General features: G+C 42.2%; 6 protein-coding genes, 1 long non-coding RNA gene and 1 other non-coding gene across 10 annotated transcripts; 4 read left to right on the top strand and 4 right to left on the bottom strand.

Moving 5' to 3' along the window:
* Positions 1-1,769: 1,769 nt before the first annotated feature.
* LOC135605656 (flavanone 3-dioxygenase 2-like) lies at positions 1,770-5,237 on the top strand. Its single transcript, XM_065096000.1, has 4 exons — positions 1,770-2,062; positions 2,142-2,389; positions 3,867-4,191; positions 4,761-5,237. Exons 1-4 carry the CDS (start codon positions 1,865-1,867, stop codon positions 5,007-5,009), a joined length of 1,020 nt encoding a protein of 339 aa, XP_064952072.1. The 5' UTR covers positions 1,770-1,864; the 3' UTR covers positions 5,010-5,237.
* Positions 5,238-7,781: 2,544 nt separating this feature from the next.
* On the bottom strand, positions 7,782-12,214 carry LOC103975884 (B3 domain-containing protein Os02g0683500). Of its 2 annotated transcripts, XM_065095998.1 has the most exons (3): positions 10,727-12,214; positions 9,999-10,634; positions 7,782-8,143 (listed from the first exon to the last, which is right to left on the bottom strand). In XM_065095998.1, exon 1 carries the CDS (start codon positions 11,971-11,973, stop codon positions 10,972-10,974), a length of 1,002 nt encoding a protein of 333 aa, XP_064952070.1. In that variant the 5' UTR covers positions 11,974-12,214; the 3' UTR covers positions 7,782-8,143; positions 9,999-10,634; positions 10,727-10,971. The 2 variants fall into 2 exon arrangements, with proteins under 2 accessions (XP_064952070.1, XP_064952069.1); XM_065095997.1 differs by having other exon boundaries at positions 9,999-12,214.
* A 1,308-nt stretch (positions 12,215-13,522) lies between these two features.
* On the bottom strand, positions 13,523-17,893 carry LOC135605655 (uncharacterized). The gene is made up of 3 exons (XR_010484498.1): positions 17,575-17,893; positions 15,631-15,686; positions 13,523-14,450 (listed from the first exon to the last, which is right to left on the bottom strand). It is a non-coding gene; the product is annotated as an uncharacterized LOC135605655 (long non-coding RNA).
* Positions 17,894-19,270: 1,377 nt separating this feature from the next.
* LOC135604993 (heavy metal-associated isoprenylated plant protein 44-like) lies at positions 19,271-20,535 on the top strand. The gene is made up of 3 exons (XM_065094658.1): positions 19,271-19,626; positions 19,881-19,956; positions 20,106-20,535. The coding sequence occupies exons 1-3, from the start codon at positions 19,444-19,446 to the stop codon at positions 20,420-20,422; spliced, it is 576 nt and encodes a 191-aa protein (XP_064950730.1). The 5' UTR covers positions 19,271-19,443; the 3' UTR covers positions 20,423-20,535.
* Positions 20,536-21,207: 672 nt separating this feature from the next.
* Positions 21,208-21,906, top strand: LOC103975887 (heavy metal-associated isoprenylated plant protein 45). 2 transcript variants are annotated; one of them, XM_009391006.3, is made up of 3 exons: positions 21,208-21,262; positions 21,345-21,420; positions 21,503-21,906. In XM_009391006.3, exons 1-3 carry the CDS (start codon positions 21,215-21,217, stop codon positions 21,823-21,825), a joined length of 447 nt encoding a protein of 148 aa, XP_009389281.1. In that variant the 5' UTR covers positions 21,208-21,214; the 3' UTR covers positions 21,826-21,906. The 2 variants fall into 2 exon arrangements, with proteins under 2 accessions (XP_009389281.1, XP_064950729.1); XM_065094657.1 differs by having other exon boundaries at positions 21,212-21,420.
* A 2,177-nt stretch (positions 21,907-24,083) lies between these two features.
* LOC135604992 (WAT1-related protein At5g07050-like) lies at positions 24,084-25,739 on the top strand. The gene is made up of 6 exons (XM_065094656.1): positions 24,084-24,316; positions 24,396-24,575; positions 24,667-24,907; positions 25,078-25,236; positions 25,309-25,460; positions 25,564-25,739. The coding sequence occupies exons 1-6, from the start codon at positions 24,135-24,137 to the stop codon at positions 25,637-25,639; spliced, it is 990 nt and encodes a 329-aa protein (XP_064950728.1). The 5' UTR covers positions 24,084-24,134; the 3' UTR covers positions 25,640-25,739.
* On the bottom strand, positions 25,706-26,569 carry LOC103976349 (uncharacterized protein At4g13230-like). The gene is made up of 3 exons (XM_009391545.3): positions 26,408-26,569; positions 26,212-26,325; positions 25,706-26,128 (listed from the first exon to the last, which is right to left on the bottom strand). The coding sequence occupies exons 1-3, from the start codon at positions 26,525-26,527 to the stop codon at positions 25,919-25,921; spliced, it is 444 nt and encodes a 147-aa protein (XP_009389820.3). The 5' UTR covers positions 26,528-26,569; the 3' UTR covers positions 25,706-25,918.
* A 474-nt stretch (positions 26,570-27,043) lies between these two features.
* On the bottom strand, positions 27,044-27,114 carry TRNAG-GCC (transfer RNA glycine (anticodon GCC)). The gene has a single exon. It is a non-coding gene; the product is annotated as a tRNA-Gly (tRNA).
* Positions 27,115-27,297: the final 183 nt, after the last annotated feature.

Genomic DNA, 27,297 nt, shown 5'->3' with positions numbered 1-27,297 from the left:
CCCGTATGCGAACACGTGGACGTAACAATCAACATGTATGACTTCATACGTCATTGATCACGTCAGCAGCACCTTGGATGCCTTCCCATTGTGCGCGTTTGAAAACGAAGGAACGCTGTCGTCGACGATGCTTCATCATTGCCGTCGTTGACCACAGTGGTACAACTATGACGAAGTCCACGCCGAGTTAATGGTGCAAATGGGGGCACCGAGTTGTAAATAAGTGGATGTGACTACGCCGCTTGGCTTATCTACTAAGGACGCGTCTGGATTTATAGGTTTGTGGCTTCACTGCTTTATCTAGTTGATAATGTTTTTTCTATTCATATTCATTGCAAACTCCATCCAAATTCCAACAACAAGATAGTCTATCAACTTAATCGCGTTCTTTGGTGTTAGCGATCCAGAAAGAGATGACGTGGGCTGATGGCACCATCTGCCGTCACAGTGATGACGTCAACTGCGACGTAGGCATAATATTGCACTAAGACTAGTCGCTTAACGCGTCATTAAGTGCGTGTGTCAAGTCAAAGTCAAATCGAACGCGGTTACGATTGCACGCCACTCCACAGGTGGACCGACTTCACACCTGTGAAATCGCTGGGCGGCGACGAGACCTCTCGCATCCGTGATATACTCTCGTTGAGCTCATCGTCTCTTGATAGGAAAATATTGGCGTACGCATCATCATGCTACCTTACCTAATCTTGGTTTGCCACATGGGCGCCAGACATACGTGAAAGAATTCGCACTCCTTCCCTTCCCTACCGTCATCGGCAGGAGCACGATTCTCCGCCCCTCTCCGCCTCGATCTCCGAAGGGATTACTCGAGTCGACTACAAGGTATATTAATCCTAAGCAGCAAAGCTTATTCTCTCGTTTTTCTCTTTCATCGGCGACCTAACATCTCTGTAATCATGATTACGGGAAAACACACGCTTGACTACAGAGGGCATTTAATCCCAAGCAGTATGACATAGTCCCCCTATCCGAATACTTGGTATAAGGGACCATTCCTTTTTATCTCAAGCAAGCTCCTGATGAGCAGCACTCTTACCGTCATCCTTCTTTGACGTCACACTCAGATAAACATGCTCATCAACTCTTGACATAAATGAGTACCTGGATAACATAAAGAACTATTGGACCAATCACTAGTGGCATTCCATCGATCGTTTAGGTATAAAAGTCAACCCCAAAACCTAAAGGGACAAGCACTTCTAATTGACTTTTATCATCGGAAGGGTCAAGTCGAAAATCTCCGTTGATCGGTTGCGCAGGGAGCTCGATGAAACTAAGATGTACCTCGAGACAACTCCAAAACTCGTTTTTAACGGACAAATAATGCCTCAAGATTGTGCTAACCGAACTCACTTTCCGCTCTGATCTCCTCACGTGACCCTCCCTCATGGGTCTTTTGGACAAAGCTTACATTTTAATGATCAAATCAAACCGTATCGACTCACTAGTCAACGACATCAACGGCAACAATCCCCCTTAAAACTTTTCACAGGAGGTTCAGCGGAGGTTACAGTTAATTGTGCGCGGGTCAACGTTAGTTCTGTAGGCGGGTAAACATGAAAAGACATAGTGGTTACAACTATTGAGTCGGATTGGAGAAGAGTTTGAATGGGAAATATATATTTTAATTAGCGTGATCCAGATAAGATGAGATATTATTTATATATTTATAGTGGTATCAAAATCAATAAAATAGTCTCTTTCTGTTCATTTTCGTCAAGTCCACGTTTCACCGCCATAGCGTCCTCGACCTCAAGATTCCCTGCTTTCTTCTTCCTCTCAATCTTCTGCCTCTACATATCTCGGTCTTCTTTCTCTTGTGCTCTCTGTCTTGCTTTGTCTCATGGCAGACCAACTTCTTTCCACTGTCAGCCACCACAGCTCCCTCCCCGACACCTACGTCAGGCCGGAGTCGCAAAGGCCACGCCTCCACGAAGTCGTCCGCGACGCCAACATCCCCACCATCGACCTAGGCTCACCAGACGTGTCCCGGATCATAGCCCAAGTCGGCGACGCCTGCAGGTCTTTCGGCTTCTTTCAGGTACATGCTCACCTTCTGCAACACGAGATAAATCTCAAGCTGCATGCTTTGACCAGTCTTCCTCGCTGCGTGTCCACAGGTAGTGAACCATGGAGTGCCGGTCGAGCTGATGCTGGCGATGATGGCAGTGGCTTCGGAGTTCTTCCGCCTCCCTCCCGAAGAGAAAGCGAAGCACTACTCCGATGACCCCACGAAGAAAATGAGGCTGTCGACGAGCTTCAACATCCGGAAAGAGACGGTCCGCAACTGGAGAGACTATCTACGGCTCCATTGCTATCCGCCCGAGGAATTCGTGCCTGGTTGGCCGTCCAATCCCGCTTCATTTAAGTAAGTCTTCTTCCCACCTCCAACTCTGTCTTCATGTAAGTCTAATATTACATATATATATATATATATATATATATATATATATATATATATATATATATATATATATATATATATATATGTGTGTATGTATGTATGTATGTATGTATGTATATATATATATGTATATATGTATATACATATATATGTATATATGTATATACATATATACATATACATATATATGTATATATGTATATACATATATACATATACATATATATATATACATATATATATCTATATATATATATGTATATATATATATACATATATATATATAGATATATATATGTATATACATATATACATATACATATATATATATATACATATATATATCTATATATATATATATGTATATATACATATATACATATACATATATATATATATACATATATATATCTATATATATATATATGTATATATATATATATACATATATATATATATAGATATATATATGTATATACATATATACATATACATATATATATATATATATACATATATATATCTATATATATATATGTATATATATATATATATATATATATATATATATATATATATATATATATATATATATATACATATATATATAATACAGCTTTCTCTCCGGCGCACTTATAAATAGGCTTTACAGCAAGCACAACGTAAAACTGCAATTCACTTGGATGCGACAGAAAAGATGGGGTTAAGAAGCTTTCGAATATATGATTTGACCAATGGAGAAGCTTTCGAAACCTGAGCTACTAATCTAGTTTGGACGTAATCTATATATATGATTTGACAATGGAGAAGCTTTCGAAACCTGCTTCTTTTAATTGCTGGAAAGTTGGAATGGTTTTCAGTTGTGTCAGCTTTGATGATGATCGAAGAACCAACATGTCAAAGCAGGAGGCCTCGATTGGTGAGCCATAACAATCATCGTCGATTTATCTCTTCTATTTCGTCCAGACCTTCGACGGAGATTTTGTGCGTCGAGCTTAGAACTGTGGAACTGCTCCTCTAAATGGAGACTTGCCACCTGGATTAGATCCGACATCTTTTTCGTTTTGACAAGTAAAAGATGCAGAAATTTCAAAAGAAGGAAAAATAAAAACAAGTGGTGGAGGAACAGCCCTTGTTCCACCCCACCCACTCCCATCTGGTCCTTCATAATGATTGTGTTGTAGAATGGAAGGTTTATTACACGGCGGATGACCATGAGCATGCATACATCAACCACCAGCGTGTGAGGCCACAAGAAAGAGTTGGACTAAAAAAGGGGACTAGAAGCTAATGGTTGCAATGCATCACGAGCGACGTGGTTGTAACTCTAGTCAAAACAATCTTGATTTTTGTGTTTCAGATTTTGTGGAAATGATTCAGTAAGCGGAGCTGTTCTTCTGGTCTTCAAGAACTTAATGGTTATGGTTTCTTTCTCTCTCAGGGAAGTGGTCAGCGGTTACTGCAGGGAAGTCCGTCAACTAGGGCTTAGACTCCTCGGGTTGATATCGCTCAGCCTAGGGTTGGAGGAGGACTACATGGTGAAGGTGCTCGGTGAGCAAGAGCAGCATATGGCTGTAAACTACTACCCGAAGTGCCCGGAACCCGAGCTAACGTACGGCTTGCAGGCGCACACCGACCCAAACGCCCTCACGATCCTTCTCCAGGACCCCAAGGTGGCTGGCCTGCAGGTTCTCAAGAACGGCAAGTGGATCGCTGTCAATCCGCAACCCGATGCCTATGTCATCAACATCGGCGACCAGCTACAGGTATCCATGTTTCTTTCGCGATATCATTTGAGAAGCAGTCTGTGGTCCATATCTGCTCTTCTTCTTGTTTTCTGGTCAATATTGTTTCTGTGTTACTTGGTGGCCGCTGAAGGCAGAAATCATGAACGACGCCATCCAAGCGAAATCTTTTTCTCCGATATGCCTTTTCGTCCCACCAAAATTTGTCACGGTCATTTGGAGGTTGCAGATGAAGTCAAACGATGCCATCCTATCGCCTCGGTTCCTGTGGACTTCTTATCATCTTGCTCTTATCCTCCCTGGAAAAGTTGAACAGAAAAAGTTGTACTGTTCCATTGCTCCTCTTTCAACAGCTCACGATCCAAAAATCGATTCCATCTCCCGTGAATTATCATTCTATTTCTAGCACCAGACACAAATCTTGAACATCTTGAAAAGAGGACTCGAAGGGAAAAAAAAAAGAAAGAGATTTTATTATTTCTTTTTCTTGCGTAGATAACATCCGAGTCAATCTTTCACACTGACTCTATCTGAGGGTGGTATTTGCACTGCGATGAACGGTACTATAGATATGGAATACGTTACTGCAGGCATTGAGCAATGGAAGATACAGGAGCGTTTGTCATCGGGCTGTCGTGAACTCGGACACGGATAGGATGTCGGTGGCGTCGTTCCTTTGCCCCTGCAACAGCGCGGTCATCAGCACCCCCGAGAAGCTGGTCGTCGATGGTTCTCCCGCCATATACAGGAGCTACACGTACGAAGAGTACTACAACAAGTTCTGGAGCAGAAACCTGGATGACGAGCACTGTTTGGAGCTCTTCAAGAGCCAGCGATGATGCCCAGGAGGCAGGTCGTATGAAACAGTAGCAGTTGCCTCCTCCGTGACTTACACACACACGTTCGCTTTGTTTAAATCTAGTTTTCGTCGATGTTTGGTGAAGACTCTGTTAAGTGCGGAGCGGAAAATAATGGATGCCTTTGGTCTTCTTTGTTCCGCCGCTGTCTGATTACTATTTGTTTATCACTTACTTGGAAAACTCATAATAAAAGTGTGTTTACACCTATGTGTTTTCAGGTTTTAGCTCTGATCGATAGAACTATGAAGATTTAATCCTTTGAAGGTAGACTTTATGGATATTGAAATATTAACTTTCTGATTATATATAATTTTGGTTTAGGACTTTTAATAAAGATAAATTTTATATCATAGTTCAAAGCTTGGATTATATATCAATCACGTCAACCTGAATATAATTCTCTTTGTATATCCACATCACTATAGATTTTGGATTCGATGATAATATTCCTACAGATAATTTTTTTATAAAAAATATCAAAAAGTTACTTATCATAATATTTAGATTTATTATTATTTAATTTTAAATTTTAATATTGAGATTTTTTACATAATAATAGCATAACATTACTTTATGCTTACACTCTTATTGCTTCTCCTCTTGCCCATTTCCCACCGCGACCTCTCCTCTTCTTTTCACCCTCCCTTCTCCACCTCTTTGGGCACGAGATTGGTTGCCTGGACTCAGCCCATATAATTAATGGATCGGGTCGAAACATGCTGGGCTGGCTCAGATTTTTTTGGGTCAATCCGCTTCGGCAGATGGAGGTTGTGAACTCAAAAGGAACGAGGCAGATGGACACTCACCTCCAAAGGTGACTGCTCTTTCTTTTCATTTTCCACCTTACTGTTGGTAGTGGAGCTTTAATATTGACTGTGGAAAGGAGGAAGAATATGTCCTTTCAGCCAAGCTGGGATGTCGATGCCAACAGAGGGAAACCTAAAAATCCCTCAGTGCTCCCTTTTTTTTTTATGTTTTTTTCCTTTTTGACTAACGCACGATAACCTGTAGACAGCAACACTTGTTGTTGAAGGCATATTATCGATCCACTTGGGGGAATTCATCTGCGAGGAAAAAGGTTCTTAGTTGTTCAACTAATATGCTTCATCTTCGTCTTTACCAGGCTACATGAAGTCAGAGTGACATGAACAAATCTTCCTCTTCTTTACTTGTTTCTATTATTGGCATCACTCTGATACCTCCGGAAGAACAGAAATATAATTGTAGGTTCAATAGTCGCCCCTGCCTCCCAATCCTTTTTATGGTTTAAGGTTCTCTCTCTCTCTCTCTCTCTCTCTCTCTCTCTCTCTCTTTAAGAAGATGCCTCTTTTATGAGCCATGGGGTCACTTTCACTTATCCTGCTAACTCGGTGGAGTACTCACCATCTTTTCTTTGTGATAAGTCTTATTCTAACATGAGTTCTTTTTGCAGGTTCTGGAGTTTACCTTGTCAACAGTGATATGGAATCTCCGCACCATGTTGTTAGTCCTATACACATCGAATGCTACATACTATTTTGGACGGTCTTCTTCATATACCAACTCAACTTCGCCTTTCCAACTATGCGATGAAATTTGACTGTATGAAACTCATCAACATATTCAATCTCTTCTCCCCTAATATATTAGACTGTATGATATACTTCTGCTCACGATCTTACTAATATCTCAAGATCTCTAGTCGTATGTGATTCTTAATTTTTTTTTCCAAAAGAAAAAAAAAAAACTAATGTGCTTCCGTTCCAAGCGCATTCAACTGTACCGCAACAGTGGGAGCTCATCAGGAGAAATCAGATAAGGCATGGAGCGCAGCAGTTGCTGACCTACTGCTGCAAGCCAAAGCCAGAACTGGATGATGGAGTCCTGGAGATGCATGGTCCACACACACACAGTTCTTCTGACGGTACCGACTGTTCATCTTTACTTTTTCTTTTTCTGCGTTCTGTGTACTATGTTCAAATTCACCGGGTTGGCTTATCGGGTATCGCTTTTCTTTGTGCATGTCCTTCGATCGCATCTTCTCATGCATGCAAGGTTCGAATTGCTCCAAACTTTTGATCCGGACGACCTAACAGATGGACGAAAGGGTGGATCCGATGAGTCCTTCTCGACTCAGCTATCCGGACTTTGAAAGTTGTGTCTGAATCCTTCGTCGTCGCTGTGTCTATTTCACTCTTTCCGGCCTCGCCCCATATCGCCGAACATTTTTCTTCTTCTTCTTCTTCTTCTGACAATTCCTTCACAAATTTCCACAACCGTACGTCTGGAAACTGAGAACAACGCAGTATCCAAAGCGCGTTCCAACTCACGACGTGGAATAAAGCTGACCATGGAGAAGCGTGCCTCCCCCTGTGCAAGATTAAAGAAAGGCAACTACGACGTGGTCCCTCGCAAGCCTCAGGCTCTCAGTCCTTGGATGGCCTCCTCCCCCTCTTCTCTGCCATACTCATAAATCGGCTCCCACACGCCTACAGACTCTTCCATGCCAACCCCCAACTCCACTTTAACTACCGCAGGGATCTTTATGTACAGAGATATAAATCAGCATACTCACATCTCTCCATCACACATACAAACAAAGGTGGCTAGGTAAAAAGGTTAAAGCTGCAAGGAGGCCGGTATAATGAGTTTGACTGTTGTATAATGCATGGGATCATGAGTGGAAGAAAGCACAGGAACAGTCATCGCACCACCATCGCACACAGAGAGAGAGAGAGAGAGAGAGAGAGAGAGAGAGAGAGAGAGAGACGGTGGAGGAAGGGGAATGCCCCTAGCCGAAATATTTGCATCACATGGACTATAGCGACGTTGGCGAGGCGCATGCATGAGATAGAAAACAGATGCCGCCGAGGACTTGATGCACAGCGATATATGCTGCGCCCAAGCTTTAGCATCTGGACCACCATGGAAGATGAGGACACACCTACCTTGCCTTTTTCTCGTTGGGAGCTACTTCACCATCTGATCCAGAGCCAGCTGTCGCTGTATCTATCTCTTCCACATGTGAGGGAAGAAGGGTGGTGTGTTCTCTGAGAGTGAGGAACTCGCCAGCCTTCTCCATAAATGATGAGCAATCATGCTCACGCGACGATGCATTCATAGCTTTGATGAACCTGTCAGTGGTCGAACCATCGAAGAAGAAGAAGAAAGGGCATCTAAGTGAGCTCGGAGAAGTCATCTAAACTCATTCATTGGCTAAGCAAACTATAATTAAATACCACGTATCCTGGTTGGTCCATCATCTAGTTGAAGTCTGACTTCATTGCTTGGTGAAGTACTATAAAGGTCTAAGCATATTGTGCTGACTTCCATCAGCATCCAAGTTCTAAATTGTGTACTTTTAGAATGAAAACTTAGGAAATCCTAGAATCCAGGATCTATCACATGCATCAAATGCACATCAAGTACTCTCTCAAGCAATGGAAATTTCAATATCATGTGCAAGGATATTATGAGAGATACATATAAAAGATACCAACCATTGGAAACTAGCATGATATAAGTGTTCTAGTAAGACAGAAAGGGCAGAAAAAAAGAAAAAGGAGCAATAACTGACATGATAACTTCCAAATCTCAAAGATTAACATCTTGAATTCATAAATATTTTGCTTCTTCAATTGATAAGGGAGGTAAGATGTATTGTAGAAACCTAAGCATGTTCACTTGACATTGGCCTTCCATTCCCTTCTTTCTTTGACAACATTTTTAACTTCTTTATATGATCACAGATTTTCCATTCCCTTCTGCACTTGATCAAGTGTAACTTCCAACTCAAGAAAGAATGTTCATCAAAGTATGCAGCAGAAAACTCATTGTGCTCTGTCAAGCTTTTGACAAGCAGTAGTAACATGATTTATGTGCACCAACTGGTGAAGTTTATGCAGAACAGATACATTAAAAAAAACACTTTCTGACTCTTCATATAACATAGAAAAAGCATCATCATTCATAGATTGGAAACAAAAGAAACAATCCTTTTGTTATAATTATAGTATATGTAAATAAATTAGGTCTTTATGATATGGCCTTTGTAATATGGAAAATGAAAATTTTGATAATATCAATATGCTGGCTTTTCATATTTGGATTCTTTATAATCTCCACCTGAATCCTTATATGAGACATTATAGTTCAATATGTATGTGCTTAAATCAGTCAAGGGATGTTATGTTCATAAAATGCACTAAATTTCTTCAAAGACCAGTAAGAATATTTATTTCCTTGGAATCAGATACTCACCAAGTGCATTGTTTTATGCATCTATCATTCGAATGTAATGTCATAATTTAATTGTATTTATGCACATTTACAAATACATATAATTCTGAATAATTAAGGTCACCTATATTTCAAACATCAGTTAATCCAATGCTCAAAAACCTCTAAATTCTAAAATCATGTAAAACACTCAATTATGTAATTATATGTGTTGCACTGATCTATTTCATTTGTCATGATGCTATCTTAGCAGCCTCTAAACGCGTCCTAATTGAATTCAATATTTCCAAGAGAATAAACAATGTAAAGTTGCAACATTAAATCCAGTTTATGAACAAACAGTGGATATGAACATGAAAAACATACCACTGTCCTCTTTTCACATCCTAATTGTTACAAGGAAGCAGTAATTTTAGTTAAGAACAAAATCATAACATGTCGTATGCATCACCACAGTCCAGGAAATATTAGTTAATGTTCCATAATCATCAAGGTATACATGCTGCTTCATCAAAGAAATGATTGATGTATGATGAGCCACTACAACTCTACTATTATAATGTATAGCTAGATTGAACTTGAATGAAAATGAGCTATTAAGAGGAATAAAAAAAAAACATTTCATTTTCTCTAAGGTGCAATTTCTATGTTTGAAAGAGCTTAATTACCACCTATACAAGGATATAGCACAGTGTTTGAAGAATGCACTGAGGCTATGAGGGGGAGGGAGTATTCCTATTGTAAATGTACCTGTCAAGAATGGAGTCAATCTTGCTTCTTGAAAGAATCTGCATAACTTCCTCCAGTGATCTGCAAAGAATAAAGAAACAGGACCAAGAAATGGCAACCTGTGTGCTCAGTGAATCATGGAGATGAGAGAAGGGAGAACCATAATGCTTAGGCAAGATGATTTTTCATGGTAAGAATTCCATGGCAGATGATTGTTGTTCTCTCTGATTTCTCTTCCTTTATCCCCCCTCCTAAAATCAATAGTTTTTCTATTTGGTTAGTGACCAGAAAGCCAAACAATTAAACCTGTAATCGAACAAGACATCCTTCAGCCAAATTGATGACGGGTATCTCATGCAGAGCCAGGTGCAATCAAAACCAATTCATATGCGGCAGAGACAAAGCCTGGCTTACATCTGATGATCTTAATGAACTACATGAAGACACAGTACTTGGTCCTCTCTTTCCCCACCACCTTAAAGAAATACTGATGCTGTTTCTTCACAAAAAGATGTAGAAAATTTGACATACAGCGGGCAAAGATGAATCAGTAGGACCAAGAAACAAGAAGGGATGGTGTGGGATTTAGATCTGACCTGTATCTTCTCCGGCCGCCTTCTGATGTATTTGAAGAAGGTGTAGCTGGAGAAGGAGCATCTGGAACAAACTAAGGTCACATGGTATGATGATACAGATTAATCAAGACCAAGAAAAGGTTTGAGGAAACAAGAAGCAAAATCTCATACTACCGCTGTTTATTACATGTAGGGCTTCGATAGAGTTCTCTGAATCCATGTTTTTAGTTACAATTGCAAGAGAAGGCCGCGAATGAGAGCGAGTAAAGAATAATTTGGATGGATGCAAATTATTCCAACCCCTTCAACCAAAGAAATCAGGAAGTCGAGAACGGAAAGAAACAAGAAAAGGCAACTTTAAGTACTTCCTCACGTTCAATTCATTGTATATTTGTCCCCTACGATCGTATCCTTCTTCCTTAAAGATCCGGTTGTGAGTGTTGTTTCTTGTACACCGATGATGAGCCTGACGGCGTTGACTCGCCGGCCGTACCCGGAGACTGGAGGAGCGGAAGCGCAGCCCCAGGATGCAACTGCGGCACGCGGACGGAGTGACTGTGGCCGTCGTAATTGACACCGCCTCCGGATTCGGGGCAATCCAGAGTCACGCCGAAGAGCCGAACTCGCTTGACGGCCGGCTGGTTGCGAACGAGGGGCAATGGCGATCCGAGAACCATGGGGAATCCACTGCGGCCTGCCTGTTGCACCTCCATCTGCGGTGGCCTAGCCGCCGGCAAACTGTAGTACAGACACTGCCCGCCGCCCGTACCCAAGCTCGCGGCAGGGTACGTGTGGCCCTGCCAGGTGTGGCCGCACCCGGCCTCCGGTGGGACGAGGAGCCGGCCGCTCCATGGCCCGGCCGACCTCGCAAAGGATAGCTCAGGAAGTGGAATCCGGGGTGGGTCGCGGTTCTCAGGTCGTCGTTTCCAGTCGATGAAAAGGCGGTGGCGTCCCGCATCGCCGACGCCACGGCCGAAGGAGATGGTGTCCCCGGCTTGGAGGCCCTTCTCCTTGACGAAGCGACTCCAGCCCTTGGTCATGACGTAGCTCTGGCTGCTGCTCCAGTAGGAGTAGCGGAAGCGCCACGGCTTCCCCGTCCGGTCCTCGAAGCTCAGCAGCAGCCCTTTCTCGTTAGCCGACGTGTCCAGCGGGAAGTACTTCTCCGCGTGCTGCTTCGGGATCACCAGCCGGTTCAGCTTGCCGACGTCGCTGGGCGTCACGACCTTGTAGAACATGTGCTCCTTCTCCGTGGAAGCACAATCGCCGGCGCCCGAAGAATCATCATGCCATCGGAAAGCGGTCGACGAGGATGACGGCAAAGGATAGGAAGGGATGAAAGGGAGGTGTGTGGAGACCTCGACTTGCTCTTCTCGCCGATCAGTGGTCGAAAGCCTATCCCTTATTCCATGCGTGAATTCCATCTGATGGATTGAAGTCTCAGAAGACCGCCGGTGGTGGTACTGCTACCGACTCATCACCTGTACATCGCCAGATTCTGGTTATACAGGAACGGCCTCCAGAGAAAGAATTGGGTACAGCTTCACCACTGGTTTCGGTCAGAGAAGAATTGAAAGAAGATAGCTACGTTATAAGAGAAAGGGAGACCGATGGAAGCCGCTCCATAAAGTAATGGAGGAGATAAACCATAAGCCATCTAATTGAGCACATGTGAGCATGTCCTTATATATATATATATAATGGGGTAGACTCTCCCATACAGCCAGTTGTAGAATAAACTGTTCTGAGCCTGATTTGCCAGTGTGACTCAGAAGAAGAAGAAATTGGAGAGAGAGAGAGAGAGAGAGAGAGACACACACACACACACACACAATGTGGAAAGATTTTGTCAATTACAAATGTGAATGGTATCTCTTCTGATGGTCACTATTGGGACGTCTTTTTTGGTTTTGCTTGTCATGGGCTACACATGGAGAACATCTAATGGAGGTAGGCAAAGAAGAGGCTGTGACAGTGATATGATTTCCTGTAGCATAGATTTTTTTTTTTTTTTTTTTGGTGGTTCCAAAAATCTCACTCTCCATGAATAGATACCGTAGAGCGTTTCTTTATTTTTTTTTCTCTTTCCATAATTCGAGAAAATCTGACTGTTTAAGCTTTTATGTTTGTGTTGAGTTGGAATCTTGAATCTATTTCATATTTTGATATTTTGTTGATATTTGTGGATGTTCATTTCTCATTTGGATTTACGTTATATAAATTGAGTTGTTTATCGATTCATTATATTTTTTAAATTAATAATCATAAATGGGTCAATAGTGTTTGACATCCACATCAAACAGCATTAATTTTAGCATCCACCTTGGAACTCCGACTTTTCTCTGTATTGATAATAACCAAAAATCCCTAATCATATGACCATGATTATTCATTTTCGAAATTAGCTAAAGAATAACTTTACCATTATACTCTTCCGCACAAGTAAGATATGAAATACTTTTTATTAGAATTTTTTTAGAATTAACCACCGGATCAAAAGGTGAGAACAATCTAATACAACTTTTGTGATTAAGTACATCTTTTCTCTTGAGAGATATATTTCGATCTTAGTCTTCCTGCAAATGATATAACTCGATATTTTTATTTCGGATGTATCTTAAATAACTCTACAATTGCATATATTATGATTCTAAACACATGCAATTGCTTTGTTGAATCTGATTGGTCGTGCAATCGAGAATAACCTTTAACACACATAAAAATCTATATCACCATATTCCCATGCTACTCGACGCTCATCAAATCAAATTTGAAGAGTATCACAACATGTACCAACTGAAGTGTAGACCTAAAGAGGGGCGGACGAGGGAATTCAGAGAGGTGGGAAAGGCTGATTCATGTTACCACTCAGTGCCACAGTTGGAGGGCTTTTGGATTTCCAGCACATTTGCCCAACTACGATATAAACACGTTTGATGAATGAACGATTCATGTATACCAAAATAAATTGAATCCTCGTGCTATTTTCTAAGTTTATGATCGGAAGGTCTAACAAAAAAAAAGAAAAGCGATAAATAATGTTTTTTTATTATTCTTTTAACACGAAAAAAAAAGGTCACTCTATCTGACGTGTTGTGTATCGTGTGCCAGTGACAACGCATCAACGGCTTGCAGCACTGTTGTACATCTGACGCCTGTTATCTATAGTTTAATAATTTAATTCCCCTACGACAGGTCCAATATTGGTTGATGCTCCCTTACTACCTGTCACCAACTGTTAATTGATGCTGAGCCAGACCTCACAGACACCGCCACCACCTCGCCGCCCCCCCACCCCCATCCCTGTGGTCCTCTCCAAGCTACAGACCATATGACTTACCACTGCCCTTTTCCTGCACAACTACCAGTGTGCTACTTCAAAGCAGTAAACTTTGCCTTGGTTGAATGGTTCCATGTCCTCGAGCAACGATACCTGCAAGTCCGATACCCATTCATTCTTCACGAGTGACTGCACTTTTGAGTTCTCAGTCCATCTTCCCACCATCTCCTTCCATGGACTCACCTACGAAGACAGCCTGCACAGAGAGAGAGAGAGAGAGAGAGAGAGAGAGAGAGAGATAGAGAGAGAGAAACCAGCATGCCTAAACTCTGATAGCATCTTTGGGTGACATGGTTGATGTCTTACCTCTTGTCATCCTTCTCTTCTCGTTTTCATGTTTCAGACTATTCTTTGTGTACCTGTGTACTGTGTTCTTTGAATAAAATATAATGGACCAAGTCCCTCCTTCCTTTTACTTGATTTTTTTAAAAAAGAAAAAACTTATAATATGCATCAAGAAGCATGTCTGCCATCGAAGCATGGCGCTCAGAATTGGCCACATCAGTCCATTAGCCTACTTGAATCTCATATCTTCTCCCTATGGCAGCATATTTTAAACACCTGCAATCAGCTCCTATGTCACTTCCAAAGAGTTGACACAGATGAACAAATCATCATCAGGTAAACACACACATCATCTCAGTTTGTGGAAGATAGTTATCAATGCATTCAGACGAAGAAGCAACTTATTAGCTATTAAAGAGGGTAGGAAGTTGCTCATGGGGCTTAACCCCTCGTTTAATGTTAAATTTTAGTGACTTCATGATACAGTATATAAAATCAGCTGCAATTCTATTCATGCATTATGTTTATTCTACTTGAACTTCTAAAATGAGTTTACATGCGTATTGGCGGATGTAAGAAGAACAAAAGAGAACCCTTCAACTTTGGTATGCCAGAGTTACTCCCAGCACGCAGGGCATAGGACACGCAGATGAATAACAACCGCACAGATATGTTCCCTTTAAAGAGCCAAGTGTGACAAGTTGAGCACTGACAACCAAAATTCCTTTCCTTATGGTTCTGTAGCTCTATAGTGATTTTAATGGCTATTTAATATTCATGTCATCTGTGCAAATATCGTACTGTCTATGTATTTGAGTGTACGAAAACAAAATCTTGCTTTATAGTCTGAAAAAGTTGTTTAGCAATAATTGTAAGAAGTAAATTGGAGATTTTCTTTTTGCTTTTTGACAATAAATCTAAACAATAAATGCTAACTATTTCTGGAAGCATATAAAGTATTTTCTTAGACATTTTCTTTCGTACAAAACAAAAAAAGGAGGTTTTTTGTAGCCAAAAAAACTTCTCATTAGAAGATCTTACACAACCAAAACAACATGAAAGTTCATAGAAAATAGTTGCAATTGATGTTCTAAGCGCTCAATGTTCACAAATACACTTGCATCCTAATGCGGGTATATGTAAAGACATGCGCAGTTTATCTATAATCATTTCAAGTCAACACCTCGGGGTTCAGCAAAGACACTCCCCTCAATTACAGCACTGCTAGCTCACACTAACTTGAGGGGAACAGATACTAGACTACAAATGCATTATATTTGTCGTCTATAAGCTTAATCTTCCAGAATGATCAGGAAAAGTTTAAAAATTTAACAATTGATAATTCTTTATTTTACTAGTATCATTAATATGCTCCAGTGCAAATATGATCTATTACACTATTATTAACTGCAAACTAATGGTCACTTCATGTAGATAGCTCAAAAGGAATTCTTACCTTATCCATTGCATGGTTCCCTACAACAGCAAACCAGAAGCCATGAAACATCCCCACTGCCAAAGATGGAGAGACTTGTCATTGTGATACACTGATCAGAGCATAACATAAACCGTCAGATTGGAGTATGCAGATATACGTATATAGATCAGATTTCTTTCTGAAGGTCCACTTGATGACACTACCATTACTGATCATCAGAGGGGGTCCATTTGCTGAATGTGACAACTGAAGGAGCCAGCAAAATGATACAGTGCGTGCAGCGTTCACCTTGCGAGGTAGGCAGCTGACCAATGTTGCTGTCTTCGTGCTTAGTTTCTATCCTGTATGAGCTATACAACGTGTGTGTGTGTGTGCATGGACCAGTAGTTCATAGCCAGATTGAGGTATGCTTTTGCAATGAAACATCCTGAGATGCCACCATTATTTTATTATCTTTACCTATAGATGTGGACTGACTTAGCAGTAGAGGTACAGTTATCCTGATATTGGGAAAAAGGAGGCACCAGATGGGGCATATCCATATCATAAACGATGCTACCATGTGAGTCGTGCCACTTGGAATGTCCCCAACCTCTCCCACGTCACTGAGACTGGCCACCAAACTCACAGTGACTCTTCTGGGTGTCAATGTTATGATCACTGAAGATGTGTTATGAGTCATTATGGCTTTGAAGAAGAAGGTTGGCTCATGCGGGACCTGCATAGCTGATTCATACCTCCATCCCTCGGTCATCACTTATTCAGATGAGCCCTATTGTCTTGTGTATGCATGCTAGTGTATAGCAGCATCATCATGTGCTAGCATGTCTACAGATCTAAGCAACACAACGTTGCAGAGAGAACATCCTCACTCCATCCTCTATCTGGCCCCTCTCTCATTTACTCCTCTTTTATTTGAACACACCGAAATAGTTTCTTGATGCCCGGTGGAGAGGTCCAGGCATGAAGTGCAGTTGCACACACTACACCCCCCTAAAACCCTGGCAAAACAGCTGAGACTTAGCTGTTAGGTTGCCTTCTGCCCTCAGAGAGACAGAGAGAGAGGTTGAAAAGCTGCGGTTTCTGCAAGCTGTTGCTGGGGCTCTTGTCTTCCAGTGATTCCATCCATGAGCATAGTAAATTGCTGTGAATTTTGCACTACTATGGCATTCACGTGATGTCAAAGTGGCTAACATTCGGCTGAAATTATCGTGTACGGCATCTCATTCTTCAAGAATCTCAATTCTACAATTAGTATAACAAAAACTAATAACTTCTTACATGCGGAGTGCTGTTCCATGGTAAGAAAGGGACATTCAAAAATAAAAGTAAGATTTTTCTTGATAATGTTAACGCATCAGTGAATTCCACATCCATATCTACCATAAAGCATAGTTATTATGAGGTTAGATATGATGGACAGGGAGTCCTATTTAGGTTTTCCTTTGTTCTTGATCATACCACATCCGAGGTTCCGAGGTTCTTTCAAGGACTTACATGAAATCAATATGAAATCTTAGAGCTGACATAGAGAATTATCTTAGGATACATCCAACAAAATTCTCCATGACACAAAACAACCTAAATAGTATGCCTAGCTTTAGCTGGGCCGAAAATTCCCTTTATAATAATGGATTTATTTAAGGCTCGATCAGTCATCATAAAAAGAAGGACCAAAATCTCTATTTCTTTAACCCTATTTGAAACTGTTGTCGACTGAATTGTGATAAGTTGGCCCATTGGCTTTGCGGGCTTGATTAATCAAGCCCATGTGTTCTACAGGCAATGGGACGGAGATTATATGTCTTGGCGGATCATCTAAAATTATTAATACAGGCACTAAATTAGCAACTTTAATCGAAGAGATTCGATCATAAACATCACTGATGCAATCGGAAAACTAGTATTGATAAGAAGAAGGTAGGGAATTATGCTTAGATTGGGGATGAAGGCAAGCATTACCTCCATAGGAAGAACGAGATGAATCATCCAACACGGTCTCCGATCCAATCGCCTTCCGCGCCCGCTCCGGTCGCTCAGATCCAAGATCAGGGAGCCGAGCGCGTTGGCGAGATTGCGGTGCCGGAGGACGACGGGGCCCACCCATCGTGAGGCCGGGGCGACGCGATCGAGGAGGGCGGTGGTGGGGAGCCGCCACAGGCGGGTCCAAACACGGCTTCTTTAGCGGAATGGATCGAAATGGCTCCTCCGCTCATTTCGGTTACGCAATTAGACCGGGAGAAACGGAGAGGTAGGCTTAAAGGATATGAACGCGTCAAAATTTGTGTTGATGATCACCATCGTCGTCGTCAAAGGGAAAAGTATGCTCACGGTCGTCTAACCCACTTAATTTGCATCAAATTATCTATTAATCAAGTTTAGATAAGCATAAGTAGGTAAATAGATAATTTGATTATCTATTAATCATCTGCACCAAATCTTGCGTAGGTGGAAACCATCACAACACGCAGTTGACGAAGCACAATGCGATATTGTTTGTGCTTCCCAACCAATAGGAAATCATGTATTTTCGTAGGAGGATTCAAGAGGAAGCTTGGAATCTGTTTCTTCCAATATTTTGCTGAACAAATGGAGCTGCATTTTATAGAATAGTAAGTAATATAGAAAGCCAAACCATTGGCTTTAGAGCATCAAAAGCTCCTTTCCTCAACTCTTTAGCTTTGCAGTTGCTTCCATTGTGTATGGCTTTGGAGGAAGGGCCAATTTAGAGCATCAAAAGCTCCATTTTGCTCCACCAATTAGTAGGCTCTCTTCCTCAGAATTCCAATACATCAATGATAAGCTGATATGTGGCACTCCTATATATATATTTGTTCTATAGGGAAAAGCAATTAGGTGTCCTTTTGTCACCACAGCCATAATGATTACTGATCATAATTATGCACAGGGAAATCATATTCCTTGCAGATAAAGTTGATGTCTTTGGTCAAACAACTAATTGTTAAAGATCCATGAATTAGTAACCAAGGCACTGAATCATTTATTATCCCTAGCACACAAATAAAGATTAGCTGCTTGAGCATCAGCTTTGTTTCTGCTGAAGTGTCCTCCATTCTTAACATAAGATACAATTAATATGCAGTACAGCAATTCCTTATCCTTTTATTATATATGTTTATTATCTTTAAAATTTGGTTGGAATAGAATCTAGTTCCAAAGACAGGCAATTTAGAAGTAGATCATGTGGAGTGCAGATCCAAGGCCTCGTTTTCTGCTGAAGCTACTGATTCCTCAGTAGACAGGACATATGGTTCTTGTGATGACAGTGGTGGAGCTTATTCTCCATTACAATGCGCTATATAAGCTTACTAAAAATGAGGACGAGTGAGTGATGCCCGGAATTACCCGTCAGTTTGCTTCCAGGCAGAAGGCATAAGTCTGATGGTGTCCGGAAAAGATTGAAAACGAAAAAGCAGGTTTAAGAATATTGTTCTTCCCTTTGCACGCTCCAGCACTTGACTTCACCTAATCCATTCTCCTTCTCTCTGCTAGGCGTCTGCCATGTCCTCCTGTGGGGGCTCTTGACCCTTGATTCGTGCATTAATAAGGGGAGAAAGCCTTCGACACCAAGATATCATTCCCTGCACAAAGGATAAATTATTCCAAAGAAAATAAGCACTGAAGAACGAGCACAGTATCACGGTCCGGCAGCAGGAAAGAAGGCCGCTAGAGGAAACCACTGGAATCTTCGCAGATATAATAGTATATGATGTAGGGAAGCGATGCCTTGGCGAAACTATATCGTGCTGTCTGCATGCTACTAACTCTATCCCATCCCACTTCCAATTAGTTCTGCAAATCCTGTGAGCCATGGGAAGAGTCTTAAGCTCTTTGCTCTCCACAATTTTCTCCGGCGGCGACGGCCACAGGAGTTACAATTACAGAAGTTACTTCTACAACACCAGCAACAGCAGCAGCAACACCCACTACCACACTGAAGACAATAACATGATCAATATGAGGATCACCAAGGGAAGGCCTCTTTCTTTGCAGGTTGGCTTTCATCCTTTGCTTCCCCGCTATTTTGTTTAGTTTCAAGGGAAAAATCTTTGTCCCTCTGTGTCAGCACAGAATCAATAAGCTTTCTCCGAGAGAATTCAATCAAAAGGATGCACGGTTTACTAGACCTGCAACATTTCTTCTCCTGGGCTGAAAGTTAGGAATCGTAGTAACCCACTTACTTTAGCATGTTCTTCGGCACTGTTCACTTGTGTTGTTTGCTTTATCTACTCTTTTCATCCTCGCAGACAGTGGAGCTAAAAGTGAGGATGTGTTGCACAGGTTGCGAGAGGATTGTCAAACACGCTCTCCAAAAGCTTAGAGGTGACTGAAATCATTACAATAGTAGTGACTTCCATCAATAGCTCGAGCCTCAAATCATTAATACTCTTCACACGACATTTCATTCTTTATTAAGCGCGTGTAAGCAAACCAGTGAAAGAAAGAGCCTTTTCGTTTTTCTCTTCTCTTAGGCATCGACTCAGTGGAGGTGGATTTGGATCTGGAGAAGGTGACGGTGATGGGGTACGTCGACCGGAACAAGGTGCTCAAGGAGGTGCGCCGGAGCGGCAAGAAGGCCGAGTTCTGGCCCAACCCTGACCTGCCGCTCTACTTCACGAGCCAAAAAGACTACTTCTACGACGAGGAGTCCTTCCGCGACAGCTACAACTACTGGCGGCACGGCTACAACGGCGACAACCACGGCCACATCCCGGTGCCGCAGCGCGGGGAGGACCCCATCAGTAACCTGTTCAACGACGACGACGTCAACGCATGCAGCGTCATGTAATTATGATAAGCGCTACATCTGGGTATATATGTATGGTCATGTTGGTGCACATGGACGGTGTGCTTGTAGCAGTTCATATATGTGAAGGAAGTTGTGTAACAAGCACGTATTTATCTGCTCTGGCCAAAGGTTTAATATGGACTCAGATCTATGATAGATCCAAAATTCATTGTTAGTATTGTATATAATAATGGATTAACAAAGTATCAAAAGTATATTAGCTTAAATAAAAAAATTAGAGCCAAAATGATTCATGTTTCAAATTTGAAGAGAGAGAGAGAGAGAGAGAGAGAGAGAGAGAGAGAGAGAGAGAGAGAGAGAGAGAGAGAGAGAGAGAGAGAGAGAGTTCCTTCCAATTGCCAAAACTTTCTTTTCTTGACCTTGGATCGACAAGTGGGCTTCACTTTGGCATAAGATTGGTCCATCAATAGTGAATCAGATTCATGCAAGTGTGAGGCTTAGTTGCATTATGGGAAAATAAATGTCAGCCGTAGATTTGGCCAATAGGGTTTCTTCACCTATTACCATCTCCACGTACACTTGCACCCAAACTAAACTCAAATTATGGTCATCATCGCGGATGATTACTCCATATAAGTATATGGCAAGTGGGGCTAATGCTGATATGATAGATTCAGCCGTCCCAATAATTCCTGTGTCATTATCTTTTCATTATTTACGGATTTAATGTTCCGAAAGCAATGTATCTTTTGGTAAAAGTGATTAGATCCTGCCACCTCTTTCTTTATATACGGCCCTTTCCCTGCTCCCGACGCTCCCACCCTCCCAGCCATGTTTAGATTTCGACGGCAGAAGACATCCACGTCCGATGCATTGTCCGTAAGTGTCTTAATTCATGCTTACTCGGTCTTTTGGCTGCTTCCTGCATCTACGTACTCTTGTATCCATCGCATGTCACAAGATCGTGGAGCTGATGGTTCACATGGACTGCGAAGGATGCGAACGGAGAGTACGAAAAGCCATCTCCAAGCTAAACGGTAGGAGGTAGCAGACTTCGTTTGCACGTCTCTGTGGTCATCAATGGAGAAATGCCGCTAAGTGGAAGCCTGACTGACGCAGGGGTGGACACAGTGGAGATCGACATGGACAAGCAGAAGGTGACGGTCACGGGCTACGTGGAGGAGAGGAAGGTGATCAAGGCGGTGCGGCGCACGGGGAGGAAGGCCGAGCTGTGGCCGTTCCCTTACGACGCCGAGTACTACCCGTTCGCGCTTCAGTATCTGGAGGACTCCACCTTCTCCTCCACCCACAATTATTACCGCCATGGATACACCTCGACGGTGCATGGATACTTCCCTGACCCCGCCTACTCCATGATCGTCGATGATCATGCTTTTGCGCTTTTCAACGATGACAACGTTCATGCATGTGTGATCATGTAAACATCGCATGTATTTGATATAGTCATTGGGCTTCGATCAGTCGTAAATCAACCACTAAAATAATAACAGCGATTTTGATAACTCAGACGAATGTTTATTTATTGCACTTTCCATTTCAGATCAAACATCATGGTCACATCATTCCCGATGCCTTTTGCATTCCCAATCTGCATGTGGGTTGTAGGAATGTTCGATTCCTCAATCAACAGAGCATCATCAAGATCTGCTTATGACAACAATTCACTCTGTATGTTGCTGCAGGATGCAGTGGGCAGCAATGGTGACAAAACCTGCATCACTGATCACAGATCTATAGTCTCTTTCTCTTTTCCTTGTTATAAAATTGTGCATGATATTTTTTTTTCGTGTCATCATGTTGTTCATCATAACCATTTTATAGGATAAGTGTTGGATAAGAACACATTGGCAATCTGAGCTTTGTTGCAAGTTGGGATCATATCCTGTCGCTTCAAAAGCAAACGGTTCTCCTCTGCAACTAGCAGCCTCCGTTTTATCTGCCATAAATCAAGTGTGATATGGCACTGAGACATGGAAGGAGATACTTTGTGCCATGAAGAGTTGGGGGAGGTGTTACCATAAGAATGGTGGAGGAGAATGAAACACCAAGCTGCATGCATGCTGGATAAAAGAATATAAGTTGCTCCGCTGTGGTCCATTGTTTTGAGAATCTCATGCCCTTCAAGGACACTGACAGATATCAAGTCGCAGGTGAAGAGAGAAAGTAGAAGGATTACATAAACAAGAGGCAGTGAAGAAAAGATAAATGTGCAGAGTTAATGTTCTGAGGATGCTTCGACTCATGTGTTCTGAAAAAGAAAGAAGGAATTTATAGAAACAGAGAGACAGAGAGAGAATGATGGAAGGCAACACAAAGGAAGCATATATTTGATGCCTCAGAGAATCGTACATGAGGATTTGATGGGATATATCAGAGCGACCCATTGGATCAATGGTGCCATTTGCAGTAATACAATTGGAATATAATGTCCACTATATCTCCTTGCACAAAGTGGGCTTACAATTGAGCTCAGAACTCAGCACCTTGCCCTTTTCAAGATTCTCTCTGATCACCTCACAAATGGGAGCCAAGTAGAATCACCTTTGGGTCTTCTGAGGAATCCTTAACCTGGATTTAGAATGGGCCATGGCACAGGTGTTCTTGCCTGCAACAAATGATTTCACATGGTTGATGTGCTTGAAACATTTGTTGATTGAAGGAGCTCTCTCCATGTCTCTTCCCTTTGCATCAGTTCATTTAACATGCGATTGCCAAGTCAGAAACATCTGTATTCCCAATTCTTTCTCCAGTTGATGAAGTGGGCTAATGGTGTTGGCAGTGTCATGACATTGTTTCATTCTCACCTAACAATTAAGCCATCGATATCTATCATAGGTAAGAATATTAAGAGTAAACAATGATGGCATCATGAGCTGCAGCAGTTTCCATTACCCACATTACAATTGCACATCTTCTCGGTAGAGATTTCAAGAACACAGCTCCAACCGGAGTAACATTTACGGGCATTGCTTCCATTCAAAATATGGGGCTCTGTTTGAAGCAAGTGATGTCAAACGCAGTAGTGAAGTTAGAGATAACAACTGGATCCGTAGGTGATTGCTTTATCCAGATTGGAAATGAAGAAGTAGCACTAATCTTCTCTCAAAGACAGTTATCCAATTGTGGATGGTAGATTACAACAAGATCCAAAGCCGGTGTCTGTCTTGATGTCGGATGAGCTTCATTATCCATATGTGCTAACTTCATAGGGATGTGAGACACATTGTGTTGACATGATGCTGTTGAGATATGGATGTGGTTTCATAAGTGAGACTCATGCGGGGTCGATCCATTGGACTTTTGATGGAGCAGCCACAAGCTCTGTATGATCTTCTTCTTGTGGTTCTGTAAGCGATAGTTCATTCTCTTCTGCATTCTCTTCCATCAACTCAACATGGATCATTGACACATTAATGCCGAGGAGCTTTTCCTGTGTTCACGTTGTTCATCTGCTGTAACCGGAATGACACTGCCAGCATTATGAATTAAAGGTTGCTAGTTCCTGCAAGGAGAGCTTTATCGACATCATCTCATCCTGATCTGCCTAACATGTACGCGTTCCATCAATGGAACTTGAATCCTATTCCTGATTCCACTTCATCTCTCTTTAGCAATATAAGAGAGCTCAGCAATAGTGGCCTTATTGCACCACTGAATCTGAACTCCACCAACAAGGCTTTCTTACTCTACAAAGAAGACAGTCGCAGCGAGCGAGCCATTTGGCACAGAGATGAAATCCACGGAAGCTTGTGCTCCCTACCTTGGCATTGTTGTGGTCCAATTAGCATATGCAGGATCCAACATCCTCTGCAAGCTTGCATTAGAGCAGGGACTAAGCTTCCTCGTCTTCGTCGTGTACCGGCATCTCATCGCTTTGCTCATCTTGGCTCCTCTCGCTTATGTTCTCGAGAGGTTCAAACACCAGCCTGCAGTAGTTTCTGATGTCCTCGATGTGGCTTCTTGTATCTGCTGAATCACTTGCTCGTTGCAGGAACCGGAGGCCCTCCCTCTCATTTCCTCTGCTCGTGAAGGTCTTCATTCTGGCAATGTTTGGGATAACTATTCACCAAAATGTGTACTACCTCGGACTGGGTTACACTTCTCCTACCGTCGCCAGTGCCTTGAGCAATGTCATCCCAGCTCTCACCTTCATATTGACAGCTATCCTGAGGTTAGTACAGGGACTGCTTTGAAGCCCCTTGGAACTCAGATTCTGCAATGAGCTGCAAGTTGACTGGAAGGGTGCTGCGGTGTCTCTTCAGGATGGAGAAGGCCAGCTTGAGGAGTGCCAAGGGGAGGGCAAGGATTGTGGGTACCATCTTTTGCATCAGTGGTGCCCTAGTTTTCACATTCTGGAAAGGCTTTCTGTTGGAAGGCTTTGTCAAGAGACCTTTGATTGAGATGCATGCCGAAGGTGATGTGCATCACAAAGAAGACTGGCTTAAAGGCTCTGTTCTTATCCTAACCAGCTACATCGCATACACTGCATGGCTTATTCTTCAGGTCACGGACCTCTCTCTCTCTCTCTCGCTCGCTTTAGGACATAGCAGCATAGAAACACATCTTGAATTATCTGAAAGGTAGAAGATAATGCAGACATTATAAAGTCATTTCATGTGTTCTTGATGAGAGTGAAGGTGCATCAGACTGAAACCAGTGAGCATATATCTCAGGCGATCATCTGTGAGGTCTATCCAGCCAGACTATCATTGAACACCATGATCTGCTTCTTTGGATCACTGCAATCTTCTGCAGTTGCACTCGTCTTCGAAAGAAATGCTGCATCATGGAGACTGGATTGGAACCTACAGCTCCTCACCATCATCTATTGCGTATGATCTCCCGTCTGCCCTGCCCAAAGAGTAGTACCATTCAGCAATTTACTTCCATCAAACTCTGTGCAGGGAACTGTGATCTCTTGCCTCACATACTACTTGCTGACGTATTGTATTGGTGAGAAGGGACCGGTCTTTGCCGCCACATTCATCCCACTGCAGCTGGTGATCGTAGGATTCCTCTCGGCCTTCATTTTCGCCGAACGACTTCATATTGGCAGGTGAAGGATCGGCACAAAAGAGTATTAACAATGCTTGATATCATTTAGATTTAGTGATCCAACACTAACTCCTCTGTTATCATTTTTCTTTCTTTCCTCATAGCTTGATCGGGGTATTCATCATAATTGTGGGACTCTATTGCGTTCTCTGGGGAAAAAGCAGATACTCCAATGAGTAGGACGAGAAGAGTTCTATGAAAGCATGTCAACCCTAATCAGAAGTCAGAAATAAAAAGACAAGAAAAGAAAAGAAAAGAAAATTCATGACTTTTCTACTTATTTCATGAGTTCATGCCAATGGAGTTGAGTGGTTCCAATCCATAATTCAGTAACAGAGAACAAATGGAGCTCGCCAAGATTGACTGAGCAAACGAGGCTCAGCAATAACTACGACCTTACACATTGTTATTGAAACATGCACACTGCTCGGTGCTCTCTGAAGAAAGATAAAAGCCGTGCTAGTGTTTGGCGTCCATGGCGCGCTTGGTGTTCTCTGCGCCGTCCTTGATGCTCTGCTTCGACTCTTGAGCCTTTCCTACGACTGTGTCCTTTATCTTCTGCATGGTTTCTTTGGCCGACCCCCACGCACTCTGCGAGACTCCCTTTGCTCTTCCTCCCTGAACTGAGTCGATCACATTACCAGCTGCCTCGATTGTTTGGTCAACCACCTGTTAAGAGGAGGAAGAAGCTGAGTCTGTGTACGTTCCAAGATTGCCATTCCGGAGAAGTATATGGTGAGACCATTTAAAACCTGATCAGCAGCCGCATTAATTTTCTCCCTGACGTTCTCAGCTGTCTTCTTGATCTCTGCACTCGCGTCCTTGATGTTCTTGTGAGTCTCTTTAGCATTCCTTTCCGCACTCCCCTGATCGACAACAAGCAGCGGCAATACATCAAACCGTGCAGATATCACAAACTGATGATATCAGTGTCGAAACCATTATAACCTGCAAACCCCTCGTTGCGGCAAATGCAAGGAATCTTGGGCTCCGGGAGTTGCATCTGGCCATGGATGCTGCAAGGTGGAAGGACTTGGACATGCTTCCAGTGAGAGAAATGATGCCCATACTTCCCTTGCTCGTCTTGGCTGCTTTAGTACTACTGTCGAAAACAATAGAGAAGAAAGGTAGACAACCGAGTGGGTATGGTTGATGAAACCGCACCATTTTATAGTGGGGGGGGGGGGGGGGGGGAAGGAGGAAGAAGAGGAAGAACGTGAGGGAAGCATGGGGGCGTGTTGACGGTTTCCTTGCAGTTTGACCCGGCAACTGCGGTGCAGTGCGGTCTACTGATCCTTGCGTTCGTCCTAATCTTTGGGTAATCACTGGCTGCATGCCTTTAATTTTATCAAATTAAAAATTTATGGAAAATATTTTTTCCCATAAATTATTTTGTGTATTTATGAGGTCTTTCAAAATTAAATCATTTTTTTTCTTTTTCTCTTTTGATGTTTGGAAATATTACTGGAAAAATTAGAGTAAAATCTTTTATTTTAATTTGTTTTCCAGAACAATTAAAAGAAGAGCCAACTTATTTTTATTGGTTTAGTTTGATTTCATTAGTTAAAAATGGAAATAAAAAGATGCACCAGCCGGGAATCGAACCCGGGTCTGTACCGTGGCAGGGTACTATTCTACCACTAGACCACTGGTGCTCATATGAAATTGGGTTATTTCATTTTATTATGTTTCATTTAATCTTAAGTTAGTCAGCTACCTCTTAAACCTCTGCTCCCATCAGGAGCTTAGGGAACTGGTGCACCTCTTCTTTGCATGGGCAAGCGGTCGAGGTAGGTCTCGCTGGTGACGGGGTATCGCTTGCTCTGGAACTGATCGAC

Source organism: Musa acuminata, chromosome BXJ2-2 (genome assembly GCF_036884655.1).
Source record: "Musa acuminata AAA Group cultivar baxijiao chromosome BXJ2-2, Cavendish_Baxijiao_AAA, whole genome shotgun sequence".
Lineage (NCBI taxonomy): Eukaryota > Viridiplantae > Streptophyta > Magnoliopsida > Zingiberales > Musaceae > Musa > Musa acuminata.
This window is presented reverse-complemented; position numbering and strand designations above follow the sequence as displayed.

Excerpts from the sequence above, each read along its gene's own strand:
- LOC135605656 (XM_065096000.1), top strand. The coding sequence starts at position 1,865 with ATGGCAGACCAACTTCTTTCCACTGTCAGCCACCACAGCTCCCTCCCC. Across the intron at positions 2,063-2,141 it reads GGTCTTTCGGCTTCTTTCAG|GTAGTGAACCATGGAGTGCC; the intron begins GTACATGCTCAC and ends GCGTGTCCACAG. Across the intron at positions 4,192-4,760 it reads ACATCGGCGACCAGCTACAG|GCATTGAGCAATGGAAGATA; the intron begins GTATCCATGTTT and ends ACGTTACTGCAG.
- LOC103975884 (XM_065095997.1), bottom strand. The coding sequence starts at position 11,973 with ATGGAATTCACGCATGGAATAAGGGATAGGCTTTCGACCACTGATCGG.
- LOC135604993 (XM_065094658.1), top strand. The coding sequence starts at position 19,444 with ATGGGAAGAGTCTTAAGCTCTTTGCTCTCCACAATTTTCTCCGGCGGC. Across the intron at positions 19,627-19,880 it reads GAAGGCCTCTTTCTTTGCAG|ACAGTGGAGCTAAAAGTGAG; the intron begins GTTGGCTTTCAT and ends TCATCCTCGCAG. Across the intron at positions 19,957-20,105 it reads CGCTCTCCAAAAGCTTAGAG|GCATCGACTCAGTGGAGGTG; the intron begins GTGACTGAAATC and ends CTCTTCTCTTAG.
- LOC103975887 (XM_065094657.1), top strand. The coding sequence starts at position 21,279 with ATGCTTACTCGGTCTTTTGGCTGCTTCCTGCATCTACGTACTCTTGTA. Across the intron at positions 21,421-21,502 it reads AGCCATCTCCAAGCTAAACG|GGGTGGACACAGTGGAGATC; the intron begins GTAGGAGGTAGC and ends TGACTGACGCAG.
- LOC135604992 (XM_065094656.1), top strand. The coding sequence starts at position 24,135 with ATGAAATCCACGGAAGCTTGTGCTCCCTACCTTGGCATTGTTGTGGTC. Across the intron at positions 24,908-25,077 it reads CTGCATGGCTTATTCTTCAG|GCGATCATCTGTGAGGTCTA; the intron begins GTCACGGACCTC and ends CATATATCTCAG. Across the intron at positions 25,461-25,563 it reads GAACGACTTCATATTGGCAG|CTTGATCGGGGTATTCATCA; the intron begins GTGAAGGATCGG and ends CTTTCCTCATAG.
- LOC103976349 (XM_009391545.3), bottom strand. The coding sequence starts at position 26,527 with ATGGGCATCATTTCTCTCACTGGAAGCATGTCCAAGTCCTTCCACCTT. Across the intron at positions 26,326-26,407 it reads CCGCAACGAGGGGTTTGCAG|GGGAGTGCGGAAAGGAATGC; the intron begins GTTATAATGGTT and ends GTTGTCGATCAG. Across the intron at positions 26,129-26,211 it reads TTAATGCGGCTGCTGATCAG|GTGGTTGACCAAACAATCGA; the intron begins GTTTTAAATGGT and ends TCCTCTTAACAG.